Below are 26,130 nucleotides of genomic sequence, written 5' to 3'. Positions count from 1 at the left end.
GGGTAAACTAAACACTGCTGCTATAATTAGAGGCATCTGAGTATAAATTCTAAAGAACAACCTTTTATTTGTTTATGATTTGGGTGCTATTTCTGGTTTTGTGCTCAAGGGTCACTCCTGGCAGTGCTCAGAGATCTTGTCAGGGATTAAACTTGGGCAATGTGGTGTTGGGGACTGACTGCCTGTTCAATCATCTCTCCAGCCTAAGGGAACGAACTTGAACAGAACCAAAAAGAAAAACTTAGAGGAAAAAATGCTTTTCTTACTTTTTAAATGTATGTTGTTTTTTTTTTTTTTTTCTGGTACTAAAACTCTTTCAGGAGTAATGATCAAGAAATGAGACAATAAGCATAGAAATAATATAGTTTTATAACTTTCTCTGTTGCTTCTTAATCCACTGCAAATAGCTTCATAATACAACACTTTCAGGAAACCTCTTTACTACTTTCTTTGGTTTCTACTTCTTTAGGTAACAAAGAATCCATCTTTATTAACAGGCCTTCACTTGTTGAACTACGAAGAAACGCGCGTATCACAAAAGGTCCTGGAAATAAAAACAAGAGTCAACTTTCACTTCGATTCATAGATGCCTTCTAAAAAAAAATAAAATATAAAACAAGAAACCTTATAGAACTCATTATAGTTTCAAATAGAAAAATACTGATATTACTGCATTACTACTTTGAATTGTAAGAAAAGGAAGACATTCATTTCTAGAGATGAAGACAAGCTAGTTGTACTCTGAAACTATACATTTTCACTAATTCATTTCTTATTTCCAGAAAAATTTCATTGTATTACAACATCAAAGGTAAAGTAAGCAGGCGGTAATATTCATGTGTGTAGGCAATAGTGTAAATATTTACCTAAAATAGCACAAATAATCTGTACCCAACAGAAAATCTTCTAAAAACTAAAAGCTTTTCATAAAAAAAAAATTAAAAGAACTTCAATTAAATGAATGGCAAAGGGGCAGGGATGTGACTCAGTAGCTGAGTGTTTACTTTGCATGAGGCCCTACATTCAATCCCAACATACCATCTCTACCACCACCACTACCACACAATTTAAATGGTAAAAAGAAATTCTGACTACTTTGAGGTATTTGCTTTCCATCTAATTTTAGTCTTGCTAGTCTCAGAGGATCTTATACTGAAACCAAACTCTCCACAGAGTATAAGAATCCATACAAACAAGTGATGTACTTATTCTATAAAATGTTTAACTCCCAGAGGAGGTAAAAAAAAAATAACTGAAGTTTGTGTTTTAATTATAATCTTGGTTATAAAACAAAACCTGACAGATTTTCTGTAATAGCAAGCCTAAAATCTCACCATTTAGGTGGAAAGTCAATTGAGCATAAAGAAACCAGGCATGGTTTCAACTATTAACATGAAATTTAAGAGTGTGAGTGGCTTGTAATGCCATGAAAAGGTCACTGGATGTGCTATGTAGCCAACCACATAGCTTCCACATCTTGTCAAGTCACATTGTTCTATGTATAAGAAGTGACAATATTAAAAACTTGTACTTTTTATTGTGGAGGGTGGGATGAGGGTAGGACACCAAGTGGTACTTAGGAGTTACTCGACTAAGGATTTAGGAATCACTCTTAGGATCCCATAAGGGTTGCTGAGAACTGAGCAAGGCAAGCATTCTACCTGCTGTACTATATCTCTGCCCGACCCCCCAAATTTTCTTTCTTAAATAAATTAGATCAAGAAAGCCAATCACTGGTGCCAGTGATAATCTGGCTACAAAACACCATTTCATAAATAATTTCCATTTTCATCCAACAATTAACTTTAAGGTTAATTAAAGGATACAGTTAGCCTAAACTTTAAGGCTACATTTTTTCTGTCAAACATTTTTGTATTTAATGGTATAATGTGGGATTTGCAATGGTTTTAGTATGCACTTCTTATTAGAATTATCAAGTCCTCCTTTCTGAACAACTACAATATATATTACAAAGGGAATTAGGAATCCTTTGCAGAAGTCAATTTTATTTACTGAATTCTTGGAAACTACTATTGTACCTCATTTATTAACCTGACTTCTTCATATTTTAAATTTTCATTAATTTACAAGGCTATAACAAAATCGATTCCAAAAAACTGCTTACCCAAACTCAGTGGTCTGTGCCTACAAACTTCATTTATAACTGCTTGCATATTGGCAATTATCTGGTCACTTGGCATATCCAGCTAAGAGAAAAGAATATATGACATTAATAATGTGAAAGTTACAAGATTATTATATTGTAACCGTGGCTGTATTTCTCCTAGGCAGAATTTTCCAAATATTCAACTGAGAGAAAATAGTTATTTAGCTCCTATATGAAAAAAAAAATCAAATAATTTCCTTTAGAATGCTACAAGTACATGTCTTTACATGTCAAGACTTAATTACCTTATAGACTAAATTATAGCAAAGTGTTTTATAGATGCTCCACCTGAAATTCCTTTACTTCCAAGCAATTTCCCCAAAGCGTATCCAGAGTGGAATACGTCATTTCTCCTCCTTTCACTACCCCCAAGGAATTAGTGGTATTTTCTTTTTTAGTTATTTGTTTCTTTTAAAGAAATCCAGAGAATGTTGAGAAATGCTTTTATAATTTAGACCAAAAATAAAACCTACACGTCTACAAACACTTTAGTAAACATGTATCATATTTTCATATATGACATTTTTAGGTTGCTTTGTTAATACTCTATGATAATCATCTGCTATTAAGGAAAAATTCCAGTAAGGGAATATATAGTGAAAAATCTCTATTCAATAAATTCCTAAGCCTAGTTTATATTTTTGAAAAATCTTTGGGCTTCTCATTCAAGTTCAGTGCATGTTATTTTTCTTTGCTGTAAATCTAAATCAGTTACAATATATTTTTGTAGCATTAAATAATTAATGATGGAGGTGGATGCCATTCCAGGCCACATGGCTCCACAACCCCCATCCAGCCGGCGGGTCCCAGGCCCAGGTGAACGGCGGAATCAGACTTAATCCAGAGACAGGCATCAGGAAGCATCAACTTTATTCATGCCCTATTCACCACATGTGTGTGGCCTACTCATAACCTTTCAAGCACAGCCATACTTCGCTAGCCCTGCATCTTAATTCCTTTCAGCCATTTTCCTTTGACCTCCATGCTGGTCAAAGACCAGAAAGCAGAGACCCAAAAGCCAGAGAGCCCAGTAGGGCAAACGGGGCCTAATCCCCTGGCTCCAAGGCTTATCTACCTATTCCAAGACCCCTCCCAGGAATGGGCGGGGTCTTGCAGGTAAGGTCACACCTAATATTCAGTTCCCAAGACCCCTCCCAGAAATGGGCGGGTCTCAGATAGGTACACCTAAATCCAGGGTGGAGTCACATATTTTAGTATAAAAGAGTTTTGCTCTTCGTAAAATTTTTTAAAATGTACATAAAACAGGGGCCGGAGTGGGCACTAGAGGTAAGGCACCTGCCTTGCAAGTGCTAGCCTTAGGACAGACTGTGGTTCGATCCTCCAAGCCAGGAACAATTTCTGAGGGTATCGCCAGGAGTAAACCCTGAGCGTCAATGGGTATGGCCCCAAAACAAAACAAACAAAAAAGTACATAAGACAAATTCCAAGTGAAAGTGGCAAAAAATAGAGTTCAAGTTCAAGCTCAAACAAAATTCTGCTTTCTAGGGTCTGGGGTTAGATCGATAGTAACACAGGCAGAGCACTTGACTTGCATGCAGCGGACCCAGATTCGTTCTCTGGCACCCCGTATTGTTTACCTCTGAAAGCTTACTCCTGGCTCTGTACTCAAAGCTCATTCCAGGTGGGTTTAGGGGCCTTATGTAGTGCCAGGGATCAAACCCAGGTTGACTGTGTGCAAGGCAAACACTCTACCAATTCTGTACTATTATAGCTCTGGCCCTGAAAATAAAAATGTAGATTTCTATGTAACAATTCAGTTTAAAGATACTGATTCAACAAAATAAAATAGAACCATATGAGCTCAAAAAAGTAAAGGGCCAAATTTAACCTTATGCTTTAGGCTGCGCACTGGTAACTCTAGATTTCAGGAACAATCATTGAGAAGATGAGAAGATACATTTGAAATGGATAAAGTGGTGAGATTACATTGCCAAAAGATCTCAATGCAAAACTAAGATTTTACAATATACTGCTAGCAGTGAGAAGCTATTGGATGTTTCTAAGTTGACAAATAGTATATCTCAATATGTGTATGAGAAAGAATTATAGAAATAAAACGTGTTTGCAAACATTTCTGGTAAATGGTCAGAATAAATATTTTAAGTTCTGCAGATCAGTCTCCATTGCAACTACACGATTTGGCTGCTGTTGCATGAATGCAAACACATTTAATGCATAAAAAATTGACTCGGCTATTATAACCCAACCAAACATCACTTACAAAATCAGATTGAGAGCTGAAGCTGGCTCTCACTCAGGCCAGTTTGTGCTACCTGAGGTTTGGATGACAAAGAGGAATTTTGAACTGAACAGATAAAATCAATAACTTACTGGAGCAAAACTGTTTTGCTTTGTTGTGCTCGTTAACAAAGCTCTATGGAAGTCTAACAAGTTTTGGATATTTTATTATGCATCTACTCTTAGACAAGGAGTGTTTTGTCAGGCTAAGATTGTTCTGCCACTCAAATTAATAGTCGGAAAAATGCTTAGCAACATTATAAGAGTTGTCATAATTTTGTATGTGAATTTGAAACCAGATACTATATGGTGAGTTTCTAAATTGACAACCAGAATTCAATTATGAAAGCAAAAAGAATAGTTATTAAAATCTTCTAATGAAAAATACAGACAATTAACATCTCAAACAACCATCATAATCAACATCTCCCTAAGTAGGAAAGACTCAGGGATACCTCAAAAAATGGGGAGCATAAAGGTGAAATTGGTTAGTTGAACATGTGCTACAAAAAGTATCCAGTTTATAAAAGCTGGTAAGAGAATTGAAAACAAAGGCTGGAAAGAGAGTACCGAGGGTAGGCTGCTTACTTTGCATGTAGGCAAACTGGGTTCAGTCCCCAACATGCCATATGAATCTCCCAGTCCAGTTGACAGTGACCCCTTAACACAGAACAAAGAGTACTCCCTGAGTACTTTTGGGTGTGAGTCCATCCATCCCACCCTCCCCAAAAGGAAAACAGGTACCAAAAAAATGTAGATTGGCATCAGGCCTAAAAAAGAGAATGAAGCAAGATGTCTTATAAATAAGTCAAACTAATGCAGCACTCCAAAGTCTAGGGTAGAAAAAAAGAAGTTGCAAATAAAAATTATTTTATTTATTTGAGCGTGGGAGACACACACAGCAATGCTCAGAGATTATTCTTGGTTCTGCACTCAAGGATCGCTCCTGGTGATGCTCAGGAAAATATATAGGATGTTGGGGATCAAAACTGAGTTGGCCACATACTAGGCAAATGTCCTAACCATTCACTATACTATTGCTCCAGCCCTATTTTAAAAAATGTTGCATTTTAAAAAACTGCAAATTGATGTTTATGAGAATAATTTTATAACACTGAAAAATTAGAAAGTCTAAATGCAAAACAGAAAAGAATACAGCTGAAGAAATTAAAATATATCCACATAACACTAAAATAAGACTATTAAAATACTTTGGAAGAAATTTAGTGATTAGTGAAGCAATTATATAAACAAAAGAACAGTAATAAAAATTAGTGTAATGTTACCAATGGCAATTTCTGAATGATTTTATATTCTCACAGTATTTTTCTAATATTATATTATGTACTTGTTTGTTAAAAGTTTTGTCATAATACTTAAAGTGATAAAAACTAGCTAGTTCTCAAGATGCTACTTCTTTTTTCTTTAAAATTTAGGATCTTATCACTATGGGGGACAGACACAAGTGTCTGTCCTCCATCAACCTCCCCACCATCACGGCTAATTATGTTACTACAGGCTTGTATGTATTTAATCAGGTTTTTAATTAAAAGGCAGTCAGAGTAACCTTTTATGAGGTAATGCAAATTTCCATGAATTTTAATTCATATATGTTTGAGTAACCACCACCTCAAACAAACACCTTCCCCTTGTGATCTCTCTTAGCTACTCATAGCCACTGACAGCCTGTCACTATGATGACCTTTTTTTTTTATTTTAATCGAAGTGGATTACTAATGAATCAGGGGCATTCACACCACCAATGTTGTCCTCCCTCCATCCCAGTTCCCAGCATGCATCCCATATCCCTCTCTTTTACCACCCAGGCTGCTATTTGTAAGTGGTCCTTTCTGTGTCTAGAATGTTGTAAATTGGGTATCAATTCTGTTGTCATTGGCTTTGGATTTGGTGTTTAAATCTGATCATTTTTTTTTATTTCTACTTAATAATTTGGTCTTGGTACCCTCCATTATTTTTCCCTCCATTTGTGGGGCAGAACCAGATGGCTCAAGTTGTGTGGTTCTGTTAGACGGAAAGAGAAAAATAAATAAGTAAAATAAAATGGAGCAAAAATCAAACAAGCAAAAAATGGGAGGCGTCCTAGAGGCTATATCTATCAGTTTAAGAGCAGAAAGGGAAAAGGAAGAAAAACATAACAATACAAAAAAAAAAAAAAAAGATAAAAAAAAAATCAAACAAAAAAATCGAAAAGCACCAAAGCAATATAGACAGCAGCCACTCTAACCACAGTCCTAAAATTAAAAAAAAAGAAAACAAAACAAAGCATACACATATACACAAACAACAATAACAAAACTAAAAATAATTTTTGATTTGTGCTTCTCTGTTTTCTTTTTTCTTGCATAGGCACAGTAAATATTGAGGGTATTAGAAAGGGAATTCCTTTGGCCTGAGAGATAAAGAGTTTCTCCGCCCTTAAAGTATAATGTCATGGAAATATCCTCAGGCTCCGTACATGTTCTTTAACACTCCCCTAGATCCTTCTGTGGTACCTGGAAACTTCCCACTCTGTCGTGAGTGATAGAATCATGCCTCTGTAGCTAGAGATCTTGTATGATGACCATTTTTAATATGTTCTATATTTCTAGTCTAATGTGACCTCAACATTGAAGTGGAATTACCATCTATTAACATAATTTTCTCCCCAAAACTGTATTTGTATTTTTCTAATAAACTGATTCTTTGTTCACTTATAATTAATTAAAAGTTGACACTGCCTGATTTTTATTTGGACCACTCTGGAAAATTAGAACTATTCAAAAGTTAGAAGATTTAGGCAGTTATCATTAATCTATATCAATACCTATTGGTATTATCTGATTTAAAATGTCATACAGATGGAATAGTAGTGTGTAAGCTTGCCCTTTCTTCATGTTTTTTAAAATAGTAATATTAATCAACTTTAATATTATAACTATTTTTTGCCTATGAGTGTATTTAAAATTTTATTTTAGTCCCCATAATTTACAACACTTTTCATGACAGAGTTCCATAATACAATTTTCCAGTTTCATATCCTATACCACTAACTCTGGGTCCCCGGCCCAGCCCAATTCCCCCTCCCTTTCCACCTCTGCACTTGGCAGCTATACTAGGCTCAGTATTAGAGACCACTGCTTATGTTCTGTTGCCTTTGGCCATTTGTTATTAACTACACTTCTTTATATTCTACTTAGGAGACACATCTTCATGCCTGTCCCTCTTGTCTTATGTTACTCAGCATGATCCCCTCTAATTTTAAGGACTAGCAAACTATATGATTTTGTTGTGTGTATGTACGAGAGAGGGAGGGAGGGAGGGAGGGAGGGAGGGAGGGAGGGAGGGAGGGAGGGAGGGAGGGAGGGAGAGGGTGTATCCAAGTTTTCTGTTCATGGAAAGCTGGACTGTTTCCAAATTTGGGCTCTAGAAAGTAGTGCTGAGGCAAGGGGTCGGACATGTTCATTCTAAGTATCTTGAAGTGTAGTTCAATAGTATTAAGTATCTTCTTTTGCAACTTTCACCATGAACCACCTTCAGACGACTTTCATTTTGCAATCTAAGACCTTATATCTATTGGACACTAATTTCCAGCTTTTCCAATCCAAATTCTGCAACCATTCTACTACCATTCCACTTTTATCCCCATGAATCCATTGGTTTAGGTACCTCATATAAGTGGAATCCTTTAATATTTGTCCTTTATTTTATTTAGCATAATGTTTTAAAAGGTTGACATGTCGTGCCATGTGTCCGAATGTTCTTTTTTAAATGTTAAATAATATTCCATTGTATTCCATTGTGCCTATTCTCTTCCTTCCCACCCTCCCTCCACTCACCCCCACCCCCACACCCCAGTGCTTAGGGATTCAGTACCAGGGACTCATATATGCAAGCAAGTACTCTGAAAATGAGTAACATCCATGGTCCTCAAATACTTTATCCTGCCAATTCAATGGACCTTTTTGGTTGCTTCCACTTTTAGGCTAATGTGAATAAATTGACACTGGGAACATCATGTGTGTCTACTGGTTTAAATCTGTTTCCATTTATTTGAAGGATTTATCTATAAGTAAAATTGGATGGATTTTGGCAATGGCTTGATTTTATGAGAAATGCTCATAAAATTTTCATCTCCATCAGTAATGCAGGAGTTTCTATTTGGCCTTGATATACTTGTAATTTCTGATTGGGGTTGCTGTTGTTGTTTTTCAATAATAAAATGTATCCACTAAGGATGAGGTAGAAATTCACTTTGGGTTAAAACTACATTCTCTTTGTTTTGTTGTTTGTTTGGGAGTCATGCCTGACCATGCTCAGGGCTTACTCCTGAAGCTGTACTCAGAGATCATTGTTAGTGGTGATCAGGGAAACAAACATATGTGGTGCCAGAGATCAAACCCAGGTCAGCCACATGTAAAGCAAGCATTCTACCCACTGTACTATCACTTTGGCTCATAAAACTGCATTTTCTTGATGACTAAAACTGAGCATTTTTATGTGTTTCTTGGCCACTGTATATTTTCTTTAGAGAAATGTTTATTCTCAGTCTTTCCTCATTTTTAAAATTAAGCTTTTTGCTACTCAATTAATTATGAGCATTCCTTATATATTCTAGATATGTGTCTTAAATATTTGATTTAAAAATACTTTGACATTGGTGGGTTGTTATCCCTCTTGTGACAGTTCCTTAGAGAACAAGTTTAAAATGTTATGAAATCATGGATTGGAGAGAAAGGAGAGATAGTATTACAGGTAGGGTTGCCTTGCACTTGGTCAGCCCAGGTTCAATTTCAGGCATCCGATAATGGTTCCCTGAGTCCTGCTAGGAGTAATTCCTTGAGTGCAGAGCCAGAAGTAATCCCTAAGCATTGCTGCATATGACCCCAAATCAAAAGTAAAACATCTTATTTTAATTTATGAAAGCTAGCTGATCTTGTCTGAGCTTTGGTGTCATTAATGTAAACTTTTCAGACTGCTGTCACCCAAGTGACAGTGTGCTACTGTTTGAGACCTAATTGTTGTATCCATTAATATTTCACATTCTTTTGGTCACAGAGTTGTACTTTACTGTATTAATGTTGTACTAGTAGGTCTGTTAAAAAGCCAATTCACAAAAAGACAAATGGATTTCTCCAGCTTTTGATTATTATCAATATAAGCACTACAAACAATTATAAGAACACTTAGTCCTGTGAATATAAGTTTTGATTTCTCTTGGAAATCTTCATTTCTATGGGGCTAAATGTTAGAGTAGAATTACTAGGTCAAATGGTAAGTATATGTTTAGTTTTATTTAGTTCAGCTTTGATATGGTATCATTATACTTTTCTACTGTATTGTAGCAATGGAAAAAGTTTCTTCTTAACTTTGCCATTATTTCTTAAAAGCTATTTTCTGCATGATATTACTTCCTCTCCTCTTGGGACCACAATGCTTTGATTGTTAGATCTGTGTTACTGTCCCCTAAGGACCCTCTGACTCTTGTTTTGGTTCCCTAAGGCTCTCTTATGTCTGTTTTTCAACTAAGATAAATTCTATGATCTATCTTCACATTTTCTGAGTTTTTCTTCGGTCATCTCCACAAACTTCATTTTAGGAGTGTATAAATAATGTGTATGATGCTACTTTGCATAGTTTCCTGGTACCCTGTAGCTCTCCTTTTTGGGACCCTTCCCAGAAAACTGAGAGACTTTATCTCATTTTGCTACCCACTTTCTGTAACTGTTTCTGCTTTGGAAACCAAGTGGCAAGAAGACAAAGGAAAAAAAGCAAAGATGGTGTCTCACCCTCTTGTGACCACAGAGCCTCTCATCCAACAGGCCATTCCATTCCTTAAAGTCTTAGTTCCTATGTCCACCTTGGCACACACACTCACTGCTAGGAACCTCGTTACTTCTCAAATCAGAAGTCAAGGACATCCTCCACTGTAGCTCTGCTGGCACTGATGTACTTCCTGGCTTCAGAGACCAGCCTCTGGCAAAACCAGAGCAAAAGCTGCATATTCACCACTAATTTGGTGGTACTTCAAATTCTGGTTTTACCCAATTCACCTGTTACTATTTACTTTACTTTCAGTCTTCAAATAGGAACTGCACGCAATCAGTGGGAGAGACAGGGTATTACATGATTATATCATCTTACCTAGAGCCAGAACTTCCTAGGATTGTATGTTAAGAATTTATAATTTAGGGGTGACAAACTTTTTCTGTAAAGGACCAAACTATTAAATATCTTAGCCTTTGAGTTGATGGTCATATACCCTGTGGCATCTTCCTTTGTTAAAAATATTGATACAACCTTTAAGACTCCTTACAAGACATTCTAAGCTCAGTACAGGCCATAAAGCTACTGTTTGCCAACTCTTGTATCAGAAAACATCATTTGTCTGCAATAAATTTCTTGGACGTATCCTCTATATTCTTGGAGATTTAAGATTTGTTGACAATCTACTTTCTTACTTTTAAATAATAAGTACAGATTTTGACTTTTATATTCCAGTTTATTCCCTCCCTTTCTAATTCCCTTATCTCTGTCACAGCACACTGTAGAATACAAAAATAAAACAAACAGTTAATCATCAACTGGAAGGAATGAAGGAAAGCAGGAAGGGAAGTGGCAGGGTGCCATGGCCCAGTGGACTGATACATTTATTCAACAACTGTCTGTATCTAATTGATTTAAATAATATTACTTCCTTGTCACATTTTCAATTTTCAGAACCTAGTTGTTTAGGTTAAAGGATTAAAATAAGCCTTCAATTTCTATGCAATGCTCTCTCCAACTTACTGTTTCACTGAACTCCAGTACATTCAATTTTCTTGCTGTAACATGTTCATGTTCATTAAAACTGAAATTCTGATTCCAACACAAGGTTTTACTGCTTATATTACCCTGCCCTAGACTTGTTTATTTTGTTACCATTTACTTTGGCTTTTATCAACTGCCAGGCTGACAACACACTTGACACAAAACAATTCACTATTAAAGAAACAAAACATAGTGATACATGCCTATAAATGAGCTGTATCCACAACTTTAAAAAGAAGGTAAAAAAAAAACCACATCAAAGACACTAATTTTCTATTATGTCAAAGCTTCAAGTATAACTGAGACTTAGACAAGAAACTTGAGTTAAATCAAGTCTAAGCATGATTTGATATGAACATAAATTTGAGTTGTTCTACCCATTTTTATTTTTTTAAAAAATAAACCTGGGCTTGATTTGACCATATCATTTAATTATTAGTCCTCAATCTGTATATTTACATAACTATAAATGAGCCAACACAACTATAAAAGCTATAGCTGTTTTCCCTTTAACTGTACCTAAGATATCTTTTTATTTCACATTATCTATTTTTATTCAAAACTTGTATCATGTTTAGTTATGCTCTTTCTTTAATGTTATTTAGTTTTATTTAATTTATTTTAATTTAATTTTAATATGTTATTACATATTTTTTGTTGTTGTTGTTGTTGTTTGTTTTTTTTTGGGCCACACCCGGCAGTGCTCAGGAGTTACTACTCCTGGCTGTCTGCCCAGAAACAGCTCCTGGCAGGCACAGGGGACCATACGGGACACCGGGATTCGAACCAACCACCTTAGGTTCTGGATCGGCTGCTTGCAAGGCAAACGCCGCTGTGCTATTTCTCCGGGCCCATGTTATTACATATTAAAGAAAAAGAATAAAAATAGTCACAAATTTTGATATAAACTGGGAGGGTAAGGGGGACACCATACCCAGCAGAGCTCAAAGCTTATTCCTGAGCTTAATTCTTTGCTCAGGAATTATTCTGGGCAGTGTTCAGGGCAATAGTAACTGAATCCAGGTGGGCTACATACAAGTCAAGAATCTTATTCACTGTATTACCTATTCTCAGGTCTAAAACAGGAATTTTTCTAAAACAATAAATAACAATCATTTTAAAGCATATAACCTTTTGGAATAATTTACAATTTTTGTTTCTTAGTTTTTGGTTTGGGGCTACACCTGGCAGTGCTCAGGGGTTGCTCCTGGCTCTGTGCTCAGAAATCAATTCTGGGGGCCGGAGAGATAGCATGGAGGTAAGGTGTTTGCCTTTCATGCAGAAGGTTGGTGGTTCGAATCCCGGCATCCCATATGGTCCCCTGAGCCTGCCAAGAGCGATTTCGGGGCGTAAAGCCAGTAGTAAGGCCTGAGTGCTGCAGGGTCCGACCCAAAAACCAAAAAAAAAAAAAAAAAATCAATTCTGGCAGGCTTGGGGGATCATATGGAATGCTGGGGATAGAATTCCAATAGGCTGCATGCAAGACGAACACCCTGCCCGTTGTGCATAGTTCTGGCCCCTGATTTACTTTTTTTTTTATTTAACTTGGTTTTATAGGACATTAGTGGGAATCAGTGCTATAATATAAGAAAATAAACAAAAGACAACTACACTCATCCATAGGAGGAATCAATGAAATAATAAAAATACTGGTACCACTAACTTGGTACTAGTAACAATTCAGTGACAGTCAAATATGATTTGAAAGTTTTATGAAAATGATAAAAAGGAAATTATATTATAGGAAAGTTTAGACACATTTAGAGAACATTCAAAATATGTTAAAGACATCTGTAATATAAGTAACATGTTTATAATTATATAATATCATTATTAATTCAGGCAGGACCTACCAAGGAACATTTTATTATATATTCCATGTAATCAAAATTAATTAAGCTCAAAGTCCCAGAAAACCACTCAATGATACACATTTCCCATGAATTCATAGAAATTTTCCCAGAAATCTAATATAATATTATTTTCCATGTCTTTCCAACACACAGGTAGATAAGGAAGGAAGAAAAGGAAAAACAAAGGAAAAAGAGGACAAAAGAAAGCAAAAAGGAAAAACATCAAAGCACAATTAAAGAAAGGAAAATGAAGGAGAAAGGAAGATGGACCAAAGTGGGTATGGGACTTACCTTGCACAAGGCTGACCCAGGTTTAATCCCCTGAGCCCTGGCAGGAGTAAGCCCGAGGCATGACTGGGGTGGCCCAAAAACAAAGAAAACAAAAGAGGGGGAAAGAAAAATGGGAAAGGGAAACGTGAAAAATAAGTAACAAACAAATCACACGTTCCAAAGGATTACTTTTCTTTCTTTTTTAGAGCAAGGCCTCAAAAAATTGGTTCAAAACTCAGAATTACTTTTAATTATACCAACTCAAAGTAGCAGGCTTCACTCAGACATTAGGAATAAAGCCACTATGAATGTTCAAATGTGAAGGAAAAGATTATAAAGCTGCTCATAGCAGAGCTTTCATTATTATTCTTGTACTAAGAGTAAGTCTCATTTAATCTTTTCCTGCCTAGAGGGTGAGACCTAGCAAAGTTCTGGGAATCAAAACATAGTAAAAGGTTTGGGAGGAGTGGGATAGAGGAAGGACTTCTCAGTCTTCAATAAATCTATATTCACTTAAACTCCCTGCTTTCAGTGTCTTCAGTTGTTGATCTTCCCCAGTTATCTGAAATAATAAACCCTCTGAGATAAACTTTCCAGCCATCATCAGCTGTAGCCCAACCCCCCCCAAAACGTATCAAGACAAACTAATGAAAATATTGACAAAAAAAATTAGGTATCAAAAAATGTAATCAGACTTATACTATTATTAAAAGGAAAAAACAGGAAACTTGTAAATGTCACATAAAACTCATAAAATTAGAACATCAAAAAAGATAAAACTTACAACTATAAAATAAATTCATACAGTAGATCTTGAATTTGAAAGCAAATAATGTTCGAGTTAAGTGTGCAACTTGCTTTTAAGTGACTCTAAATATTTAAAATAGCATTTTCTTTAAGCAAACTTACTAGCTTTTCAAGTAAATATGATATATGTATATCTCGTGTGTGTGTGTGTGTGTGTGTGTGTGTGTGTGTGAGAAAGAGAGAGAGAGAGAGAGAAAGAAAGAGAGAGAGACAGAGATAGAGACAGAGAGAGGCAGAGATTGTATAGCTCTCTTCTTTCATCTGGTGTTTTTTTTCCTTTTGGTTTGCTTGGGGCCAATAAGCAAATACCAATATCAGCAGTATTGCAGGGCTCAGGATCATGTGGTGCAAGAGATAGAACCAAAGTTCTTTGTGCAGAGCATGAAACAAACATTTGAACTAACTCTTCAGTCCCTCAATTAAAAATTCTAAAATTAAAAACTGAAACAAAAATATGCAAATATTGAGAGCATTTACAAATAAATTGCTAACTGTATGATGTTATGCTAATTGATGATGCTTTAATGATGTACCCAACTTTAGTAAAAAAATCTACTTAAGAAAAATAAAACTTGGGCCCGGAGAGATAGCACAGCGGCGTTTGCCTTGCAAGCAGCCGATCCAGGACCAAAGGTGGTTGGTTCGAATCCCGGTGTCCCATATGGTCCCCCGTGCCTGCCAGGAGCTATTTCTGAGCAGACAGCCAGGAGTAACCCCTGAGCACCGCCGGGTGTGGCCCAAAAACCAAAAAATAAATAAATAAAATAAAACTTGGGCAAAACCAAAAGGATGTTAGGCAGGTAGGATATTTGTTTTGACCATGGCCAATAGAGTTCGATTCCTGCATTCCCCATGGTTCCTTCCCTAAGCCCACCAGGGATGTTCCCTGAGCACAGCCAGTATGACTCATAAAGTCCAAAACCAAACAAAACCAAACAAAATACCAAACTAAAACAAAACAAAACAAAAAACAAAAACAAAAACAGAGGGTATCAAAGATAATAGTGCGTGCAGGGTCCTTGATTTGCACACAACTGACCTAGACTCAATCCCCTTATGGTTCCTTGAGCCCACCAGGAGTAATCCCTGAGGAAACTCAGGAGTAAGCTCAGAGAACTGCCAGCTGTGGCCCAAAAACTGGTGGAGAGAAGAGAAACCAACCCACAGTCTATTAGCCAGGAGAAGAATTAAAAATGGTATTAAATCACTTATGTTAAGTACCAATTGTTTGCCAGAAATTTTTTCAGCGCATGGAACACATTACTAAAAATACCTAAGTCTTTATCTCCATGGTGCTAGAGAGCATGGCAAACATGCACAAAAGTAGTAATCACATTACCAAAAAAACGTTAAATGATCAGGTGTGTTTCATTTTGGAAGCACGTATTTCCCAACTTGGGGCATATAATTCTTCTCTTTCACTTCTCTTCCCAAGATGAAGTTTGTCCCCACCCCTTGAATGAGTTACCTTTTCTCTATCCCTCTAAAAAAAAAAGAAGTTACTTCATTAAAATAGATAAAGATGAACAAAGAAATGAGAGTATGAAGGTTGTGATTTTAAAAAGAGTTTTAAAAAGGGCTTCTCTAAAGAGTGTGGTATCTGAAGGGAAATCTAAATGTAGCAAGGAGGCCACACGCAGGAAAGTCTAGGGAAAGAAGGCCCCAGGCATATATTCGACAAACTAGAAAGGAACTGGGGCAAGTTTATTTAATTTTAAAAAACTTGAAAGAGATAACTCTCAGTAACAGTAACATAGATTGCTCTTGAGCACAAAAAGATAGGAAGCTACACATTTCATAATCCAACACCAAATCCAAATAGCACAAAACAAATCCCCCTACACACCATTAACAATGCCAATAAAGAGATATACACGCGAATGCCAATTAAATACCAATCGAAATTCAAAAGTGCTGCATAAACAGTCTTGTATATCTTTGAGTTTCAGATTTATTGCTGAAGTGAAATCAGCCTAAAACCAAAAGGATAGAAAAACAAAAAAGAAAACCCTAAAACTTATTAATATAAGATTAAGTATTGTTTCAAAAGAGCAGTATAAATGAGTCTTTCAAAAGTCAGCTCATTTTTTGATGGGATTAGATGTTTTTTTCTTGTAAAGTTCTGTCAGTGCCTTGTATATTTTGGAGATTAGCCCTTTATCTGATGGGTATTGGGTGAATAGTTTCTCCCACTCAGTGGGTGGCTCTTGTATCTTGGGCACTATTTCCTTTGAGGTGCAGAAGCTTCTCAGCTTAATATATTCCCATCTGTTAATCTCTGCTTTCACTTGCTTGGAGAGTGCAGTTTCTTCCTTGAAGATGCCTTTAGTCTCAATGTCCTGGAGTGTTTTACCTACGTGTTGTTCTATATATCTTATGGTTTTGGGTCTGATATTGAGGTCTTTAATCCATTTGGATTTTACCTTCGTACATGATGTTAGCTGGGGGTCTAAGTTGAATTTTTTGCAAGTGGCTACCCAGTTGTGCCAACACCACTTGTTGAAGAGGCTTTCTTTGTTCCATTTAGGATTTTTTGCCCCTTTATCAAAAATTAGGTGATTGAGGGGCCGGGCGGTGGCGCTAAAAGTAAGGTGCCTGCCTTGCCTGCGCTAGCCTTGGACGGACCGCAGTTCGATCCCCCGGTGTCCCATATGGTCCCCCAAGCCAGGAGCAACTTCTGAGCACATAGCCAGGAGTAACCCCTGAGCGTTACTGGGTGTGACCCCCCCCAAAAAAAATAAAAATAAAAATAAAAATTAGGTGATTGTATGTCTGGGGAACATTCTCTGAGTATTCAAGCTTATTCCACTGATCTGAGGACCTGTCCTTATTCCAATACCATGCTGTTTTGATAACTATTGCTTTGTAGTAAAGTTTAAAGTTGGGGAAAGTAATTCCTCCCATATTCTTTTTCCCAATGATTGCTTTAGCTATTCGAGGGTGTTTATTGTTCCAAATAAATTTCAAAAGTACCTGATCCACTTCTTTGAAGAATGTCATGGGTATCTTTAGGGGGATCACATTAAATCTGTACAGTGCTTTGGGGAGTATTGCCATTTTGATGATGTTAATCCTACCAATCCACGAGCAGGGTATGTGTTTCCATTTCCGCGTGTCCTCTCTTATTTCTTGAAGCAGAGTTTTAAAGTTTTCTTTGTATAGGTCCTTCACATTTTTAGTCAAGTTGATTCCAAGATATTTGAGTTTGTGTGGCACTATAGTGAATGGGGTTGTTTTCTTAATGTCCATTTCTTCCTTATTACTATTGGTGTATAGAAAGGCCATTGATTTTTGTGTGTTAATTTTGTAACCTGCCACCTTGCTATATGAGTCTATTGTTTCTAGAAGCTTTTTGGTAGAGTCTTTGGGGTTTTCTAAGTAGAGTATCATGTCATCTGCAAACAGTGAGTTTGACTTCTTATGAACAGACACTTTGACAAAGAAGAAATACAAATGGCCAAAAGACACATGAAAAAATGCTCCATATCACTAATCATCAGGGAGATGCAAATCAAAACAATGATGAGATACCACCTCACACCACAGAGAATGGCACACATCACAAAGAATGACAATGAACAGTATTGGCGGGGATGTGGAGAGAAAGGAACTCTTATCCACTGCTGGTGGGAATGCCGTCTAGTTCAACCTTTATGGAAAGCAATATGGAGATTCCTCCAAAAACTGGAAATCGAGCTCCCATACGATCCAGCTATACCACTCCTAGGAATATACCCTAGGAACACAAAAATACAATACAAAAATCCCTTCCTTACACCTATATTCATTGCAGCACTATTTACCATAGCAAGACTCTGGAAACAACCAAGATGCCCTTCAACAGATGAATGGCTAAAGAAACTGTGGTACATATACACAATGGAATATTATGCAGCTGTCAGAAGAGATGAAGTCATGAAATTTTCCTATACATGGATGTACACGGAATCTATTATGCTGAGTGAAATAAGTCAGAGAGAGAGAGAAAAACGCAGAATGGTCTCACTCATCTATGGGTTTTAAGAAAAATGAAAGACATTCTTGCAATAATAATTTTCAGACACAAAAGAGAAAGAGCTGGAAGTTCCAGCTCACCTCAGGAAGCTCACCACAAAGAGTGATGAGTTTAGTTAGAGAAATAACTACATTTTGAACTGTCCTAATAATGAGAATGTATGAGGGAAATGGAGAGCCTGTTTAGAGTACAGGTGGGGGTCGGGTGGGGAGGAGGGAGACTTGGGACATTGGTGATGGGAATGTTGCACTGGTGATGGGTGGTGTTCTTTACATGACTGAAACCCAAACACAATCATGTATGTAATCAAGGTGTTTAAAAAAAAAAGTCAGCTCATGTAATTTCTGTGCCTAAATTCTTCCAAAGCCTTCCTGCTCTGTGTACAACATATGCAAAATACACTCCTCACACATGCAAAATACACACCTCAAGGTCTTTGCTTTTGCTATTCCTTCTACTTATAACTCTCTTCAACCACTTTCTTTGCATCAGTGATGGTTTCATGAGATAGACCATTTAAAATTCCAACCGCCTATTTATTTTACTGATGTACATTTCTTCTAATCTTTTTTTTTCTCTAGAACATCTATCTGAAATGTATATTTAAAACACTTATTTGTGGTGCCAGATAGGACAAAGGGTAGTTGTGCTTGATTTAGATGCAGTTGACCTAGGTTCAATTCCTGGCACCCTGTATGGTCCCCTAAACCTGCTAGGAGTCATCCCTGTACACTTAGGAGTAAGCCCTGAGCATTAAAGAGTGTAACTCAAACAAAGAAAGAAAAACCTTATTTGTTTGATCTCCTATTTCCAGGTATTTTATTTATCTTCTTTGTGTGTATAATATATATGACATACACATCTATACACATATACACCCCAGAACAAAAGGAATTCCTATCTCCTTTGTTGATGCACTGGTAAATAGTACCTAGAATTATGCTAGGTACTGGGTTGGTCATGTGCAAGGCAAGAACCCTACTCACTGTACTATCTTCTCTGGTCACTATCTCAGAACTTTTTAGATATATTAAGCTCTACAAGAACAATGTTAGTCTTTTTTAATACCATAAAGAGAAAATAAAAATAATCTCATTCTGCAAACCCTTTTTATTCTTCAGTCTCTGCATTTTATGGTAGAGTAGTAAGAAAGTAATAAAAGCCATCAGTCAGTCCTTGTAAGGTTATTTAAAATATTATGCCAGGCCAAAGCAATAAGATTCCATATAGGGTGTTTGCCTTGCACACTCAGGATTAGCTGGGTACAATCCCTGAGCACAGAGTCAAGAGTAAGTCCTGAGCAGTGCCAGTGTATCCACTCCCCAAAAACCACATATTTCTACTTTCAATGTATTTGGCATGATATGCTGAATTAATAAGTTAAAAAATTAGTAAAAGAGAGAAAGGGAAAGAAAGCAAAATATATGGGTGGAAAAAAGTGTGGTTTGAAAGTAATGTGAGATTATATTATTCTGCTACTTAGCAGAAGCCAGATTTCTGTGTTTAAATTTCTGCAAAATAAAAACCAAACCTCAGGTGATCGTACAGTCAGTTACTCATATTTCCTCTGTTCAACGTTACCCTTTCTTGGAGTTTTGGGGACTGGGGACTACAGTGGGCAGGAGCTTTGTGAGAAAGAGAGGGGGAATGCAGGGTAGCATACCACAGAGCTTTATAAAAGTCACAGTACCAAAAAAATATTGTGCTATTCATTTATTTCCTTACCTAAAATGCTATTATTAACATGGTTTAATTAATTTCTTTCTTTCTTTTTCTTTCTTTTTTTTTTTTTTTTTTTTTTTTTTTTTGGTTTTTGGGTCACACACAGCAGTGCTCAGGGGTTACTCCTGGCTCTATGCTCAGAAATCGCCCCTGGCAGGCACGGGGGACCATAAGGGATACCGGGATTCGAATCAATGACCTTCTGCATGAAAGGCAAACGCCCCACCTCCATGCTATCTCTCCGGCCCCATCATGGTTTAATTTCTATTTAGGTTTTCCTGCTTTTTAAAATTAGGGGTCCATACCAGTAGTGCTCAGAGCTTCCTCTTGGCTCTGTGCTCAGTGAATCACTCCTGAAGGTGTTTGTAGACTGTATGTGGTGCCAGGGATTGGATCCAGGTCAACAACATGCAAAGACAAGTGTCTTTTTTTTTTTTTTTTTTTTTTTTTTGGTTTTTGGGCCACACCCGGTAACGCTCAGGGGTTACTCCTGGCTATGCGCTCAGAAGTCGCTCCTGGCTTGGGGGACCATATGGGACGCCGGGGGATCGAACCGTGGTCCGTCTCCTAGGCTAGCGCAGGTAAGGCAGGCACCTTACCTCCAGCGCCACCGCCCTGCCCCAGGCAAGTGTCTTAACCCTTCTGCTCCGTTTTCTGTCATAGTTTTTCTTTTCTTTTTATTTTTTTTTTGGGGGGGGAACCACACCCTGTGATGCTCAGGGGTTACTCCTGGCTAGGCGTTCAGAAATTGCTCCTGGCTTGGGGGACGCCGGGGATTGAACCAAGGTCCATCCTGGATCAGCCACATACAAGGTAAACACCCTATCACTGTGCTATTGCTCCGGCCCCAGGTTTTTCTTTTTTAAAAGTGCTATAAATTCAAGAAATTTCCATTGTTCTACAAAACTAAGATAAAGCATTAAGACTCTTCTTTCTGTGGAGTTTTTTTTTTCATAAAAATAATATTATGGTAATAATATATGGTAATATCATTTTAAAAACGTCTCTTAAAACTTGTTTTAGCTTTGCACCCTAAATAATTCTTTCCGATTATGAAGTAAAAGGCTAAAACAGAAAAGTTCATAGAAATAGAACAGGTTTTCATTAAAATTTATTTGGAAGTCAGATTTTTTTATTTATTTATTTTTTTATAATATGGAAGTCAGATTTTTAATAACGTGTAAAAAATTCTACCAAATTACTGACAGCAAAGCACTTAAAATAAGCCAAAATGACAAAATATGACACAAAGGATATAGGACAACTATATCATTTTAAGGGCCCAGTGTATAATTATAAAGTAATCCATATTTCTATCCTAAAATTTTTCTGATATGCTAACCACAAGTGATTTTTTAAGTTTAAATAATTTCAAAATAAAATCTGTAAAAGTCATGAAGGCTATATAAACAAACATATGCAATCTAATGAATTTGGATTCAAATATAACAGTTCTTACCTGGCATATATACAGAAACTTGAGTTATTTTATATATTTATATATATATTTATAGATTCTTTTAATTATTATAATAATGGGCCATTATTCTTATAATTCATTGTAGTATTAAATACTATGAGAGGATAAACTATTCAAAAATTTTAAACAGTTCATTTCCTTTTCTTGATCAATGTTTTTCACAAGCACTAATGTGTCCTATTTTACATTATAGTATTTTCCTGGTAGTAAGTTCTATCCTTTAATCTTCACCACTCTGAATAAATAAAACTGTAAGATAGACTTAAAACCAAGTAAAGCCATCAACATTAACAAAGTTAAAAGAGGGAACATTATAATAATACTTTTTGACAAGTATAAGGATATTATGTGTGTTCCTGTAACACAGAAAAGTCAGTATTAATAAAAATTAGAAGAGAAGTTTAAAGAAACCATTCAACAATGCAAATGGTCTACAATTACACTTAGAAGTACTCATGAAAAGAAGGCTGGGGTTCAATTATCTTATATTACACAAGGAATCTACCAGGAGGAAAGGCAAAGGAAATTCTGAGAGCCTCACACCTAACATTAAAATGTATCTGTGGTATGTTATAAAAACTAACAGGCATCCTTTGAAAATTACTTCAAAGTCTATTCCAGCAGGCTTACGCTAGAATAGCCAGACACATATTCATTTTCTTGTGAAATGTCAGATACACACCTGGCAAAGCATTACTTCCTGTAATGAGCAGAAGGCTTTGAGTCTTGTTCTGTCAAATTTCAGGAATTAATATTCCCACTTTCAATATTAGACCAGAAGAATTTTTGAAAAGTCTGGGATGAGCCAGTCAAATTTTTTATAGATCCATATTAATTCAGTATATATTTAAAAGATTTTAACTAATTTCTAAGCTAGTATCTTTTGGTAGGGCCTTTTATTTATCTATACTTATATATTTATTCATTGAACACTTATTATTTGTGATGACAAGCTATTTGTCAGGCACTATTTTAGGAGCTGGGGAAATAGCAATAATCAAGATAAAAAGGGGACATGTATCTTTTATTTGGTTTGGTTTATATTACTTTTTTAGGTTTCCTGATTTCCTTTCTGCTCTCACCACCCTACTCAGTTATGGCAAAAATCTTAAGTCATCATCTCCCAAATCTACCCTCTTTTAAATAATTGGGGTTTTAGCTGTGCACATAGTCACTCAACTAGGTACTACAAAGCACAAACTTTCAACTAAACCATATCACCGAAGGATGGGCTGAAAGTGATGATGGCACAGGGCACATGTTTGAAAGCTGCTGTGCTCCACTCTTCTTGCTTCCAACACAAAGCTATAAATTCAATATGAAAGATGCAAGATTCAACTACACAAAATAAAAGATTTAGAAGATGACAAAACACAAAGGAAAGAACCTTAATCCTTAGATTAACATATGGTAAAGTGCTGTTTCCCAGTTCTGAGCTGCCCTCTAGTTCAAACTTAGAAGAAAAATCACTTTGTATCATGACTGAGGTACTGATATGAAAGTCCCTTGAAAACAGCTGAATCAAAATGGGTATATAGGCATTTGCCAGTGTTTCCCTCAAGATACGTACTTTCTTACATTAAGTTCGTTTCCACTGTTCTGCATCCCACTCCATATCTTGGAATATATACTGTTTTTTGTTTTTTTCCAGTCTGGAGAAGTCTATATCTCTGTCGAGCAAATATTCATATCTCCTCCCACTCATTTCCCAATTAACCTTCTTTTACTTGGAAAAAAAAAAAAAAAAGGAAAGGGTGGGGTGATAATCCAGCAGATAGGGTACTACTCTACCTGAATATCCCTGAATAGAGTCAGGGTAAAACCTGAGCACCACTGATTGTGGCCCCAAAACCAAAACCAAAACAACAAAAGCCTGGTAGTATGTAACTGTAAAAAATTTCATGAAGTACTATTTGAAATGGCAAAAAATGTACACATACTAAAATGTCCATCAATAGGGAATTCATAATAACACATATATAGTGGCATATAACTCTACAAAGTTCTAAGTGTACAAACTCTAAAAAGAATGTGAATGACCGTCTATGCTACTAAGGATCTCTATGATAGACTAAGTAGAATAGAAAGGAAAAGAACAGTAAATATGGCATACATAGTATCTGGTGTATTAATGGATTTTTGTAGAGGAGCATATATTTATTCCTTAACATTGCTAGAAGGTCAAAATAAAGCTATATATAAAAAGAGGGAGGGCTTGGGGCCAGAGCAATGGTGGAGAGTGGTAAGGCGTCTCTGCCTTGTGGGCACTTGCCTAGACAGACTGCAGTTCGATCCCCCAGCGTCTCATATGGTTTCCCCCACCAAGCCAGGGTTGATTTCTGAGCACAGAGCTAGGAGTAACCCCTGAGTGTTACCAGATGTGTCCCCCGCCCAAAAAAAGGGGGAGGGCTTTACTGATTTTTTTTTTTTTTTTTTTTTTTTTTGGTTTTTGGGCCACACCCGGTAACGCTCAGGGGTTACTCCTGGCTATGCGCTCAGAAGTCGCTCCTGGCTTGGGGGACCATATGGGACGCCGGGGGATCGAACCGCGGTCCGTCTCCTAGGCTAGCGCAGGTAAGGCAGGCACCTTACCTCCAGCGCCACCGCCCGGCCCCGGCTTTACTGATTTGTTATTTTTTGGACAACTGCTTGAATTTAGAAAAATGTATAAAAAGTTGAAAAAAATGTTTTTGTTTTGTTTTTGGGTCACGCCCAGCAGTGTTCAGGGGTTACTCCTGGCTCTACACTCAGAAATTGCTCCTGGCATGCTTGGGGTGACAATATGGGATGCCAGAATTCGAACCACTGTCCTTCTGAGTCTAAGGCATACGCCCTACCACTGTGCTATCTCTCCGCCCCAAAAGTTGAAAATTATAAAATAACAAGAGTTGGGCCAAAGAGATAGCACAGCAAAGGGCGTTTGCCGTGCACACAACTGAACCAGGATAGAAGGTAGTTCGAATCCCGGCACCCATGTGGTCCCCCGAGCCTACCAGGAGCAAATTCTGAGCACAGAGCCAGGAGTAACCCCTGAGCATTGCCAATGTGACCCCCCCCGCCCCAAAAAAAAGAAAGAAAAAAAAAAAAAAAAAAACAAGAGTTGAGGATGGAGAGATAACTCAATGGGCTATAGCACATTGAACTTTGTATTTATGTAGGAGGTTTGGGTTTAATGCCAAAGAACTGAGTTGAAAGTATAATGGTTGGGCACTGCTCTGAGTGACTCAAAATCAAAATTAAAAAAAAAATGGGCTGTGGGCTGGAGAAATAGTACAATTGGCAGGGTGCTTGCCTTGCATATGACCGAGCCAGATTTGATCACCATCATTCCATACGACCATATTCCCTGAGCACTGCCAGGAATAATTCCTAAGTGTAGAGCCATTAGAACCCTGAGAATTACCAGGTGTGGCCACCAAAACAAAAAAAAATGTTTTTAAAAAAATAATGGTTCCAGGATGATAGTATAGCAAGTAGGAAACTTGTTTACATGTGGCCAATAATGGTTCAATCCCTGAATACTGCCAGAAGAGAGCCTGAGAGCCAAGGTAGGAATAAGACCTGAACTCCTCCACTAGGCATGATCCAAAATCCACCCCTGCCTCCCCACCTCGATGAAAAGTGGAGAATTATACAGGCAATGTAACTATAACCACTACATTCTCTCTCTCTCTCTCTCTCTCTCTCTCTCTCTCTCTCTCTCTCTCTCTCTCTCTCTCTCTCTCTCTCTCTCTCTCTCTCTCTCTCTCTTGCATTATAAAGTTAGATAAATCCTCTCTAAAGTAATCACTACCTTAAATTAAACTGCTAGGTAGATATCTCAGTTTGTTTTTGTTGAGACAAAAATTTAACTCAGAGTTCAGAAGAAATGTGCTTTTTCTCCTAAGCAAATCTTTTTATTTCTAGTTTTATGCTTTAAGATCATTTCCTTAGGGGCCAAGGAGATTATACAGAGGATAAAACACTTGTCTTACATGCAACCACCACATATGGCTACCTCAGAATAGCTTGGACTCATCACTAGCACAGAATCAGAAGTATGACCTGAACACTGAGGGGTATTCTCCACCCAAAAAATATCATTCCCTTAATTCTGATGTTTTGATAACTTATTTGTATCCTAAACAAGCCTATCCCTTATTCAAGCCTAGAGAACTGATTGAAATAGAACATATTTCAATAATACATTATAGCAGCATATATCTATAATGTGGTCCTTATTATTGCTAAACAGTGTTCATATAGCTTTCATTTCATAAATAAAATACAAGCAAAACACCTGTGCTTTCTCAGCTTCAGAGAACTCTAGGTAATTTGACTTATTCAGCAAAAATAAATTAATGAGAATTACAACAAATCAAAAAGATTATGCACAGCAAAGAAAACTATCATTAGAGGGGCCAGAGCAATAGCACAGCTGTAGGGCTTTGCCTTGCACAACCTGAGTTCAATCCCCAGCATTCCATATGGTCCCCAAGAGCGATTTCTGAGCACATTGCCAGGAGTAACCCCTAAGTGTCACCAGGTATGGCCCAAAAAACAAAAATGAAAATAAAACTATCATTAGAGCATAAAAGATATTACATTGAATGGGAGGAAATAGAATAGAGATGATCGAGGAGACCAGGGTTGGTTGAAAGAGTGGGATGGGTTCAAAGGACAGCAGTGGAATGACGGTGGTAAGCATGATGTGGGGAAAAGCTGTACCCCTAAACTTTGGAAACCACAAGAGCATTATAAACCAGTGTTA

At 36.9% G+C, this 26,130-nt stretch overlaps 1 protein-coding gene across 1 annotated transcript in view; it reads right to left on the bottom strand.

Annotated features, from left to right (window-relative positions):
* Window positions 1-423: 423 nt before the first annotated feature.
* The window catches only part of MRPL1 (mitochondrial ribosomal protein L1), a 94,331-nt gene continuing 68,624 nt past the window's right edge, over window positions 424-26,130 (bottom strand). The window contains exons 8-9 of the mRNA XM_049790284.1: window positions 2,126-2,207; window positions 424-544 (exon numbers count right to left, since the gene is read on the bottom strand). Coding sequence (XP_049646241.1) covers window positions 426-544; window positions 2,126-2,207 — 201 coding nt within the window. The 3' untranslated portion in view covers window positions 424-425. The remainder of the gene's footprint in view (window positions 545-2,125; window positions 2,208-26,130) is intronic.

The sequence above is a fragment of the Suncus etruscus genome, chromosome 16 (assembly GCF_024139225.1).
Source record: "Suncus etruscus isolate mSunEtr1 chromosome 16, mSunEtr1.pri.cur, whole genome shotgun sequence".
NCBI lineage: Eukaryota > Metazoa > Chordata > Mammalia > Eulipotyphla > Soricidae > Suncus > Suncus etruscus.
The sequence above is the reverse complement of the archived record's forward strand: the minus strand, read 5'-3'. Positions and strand labels throughout refer to the sequence as shown.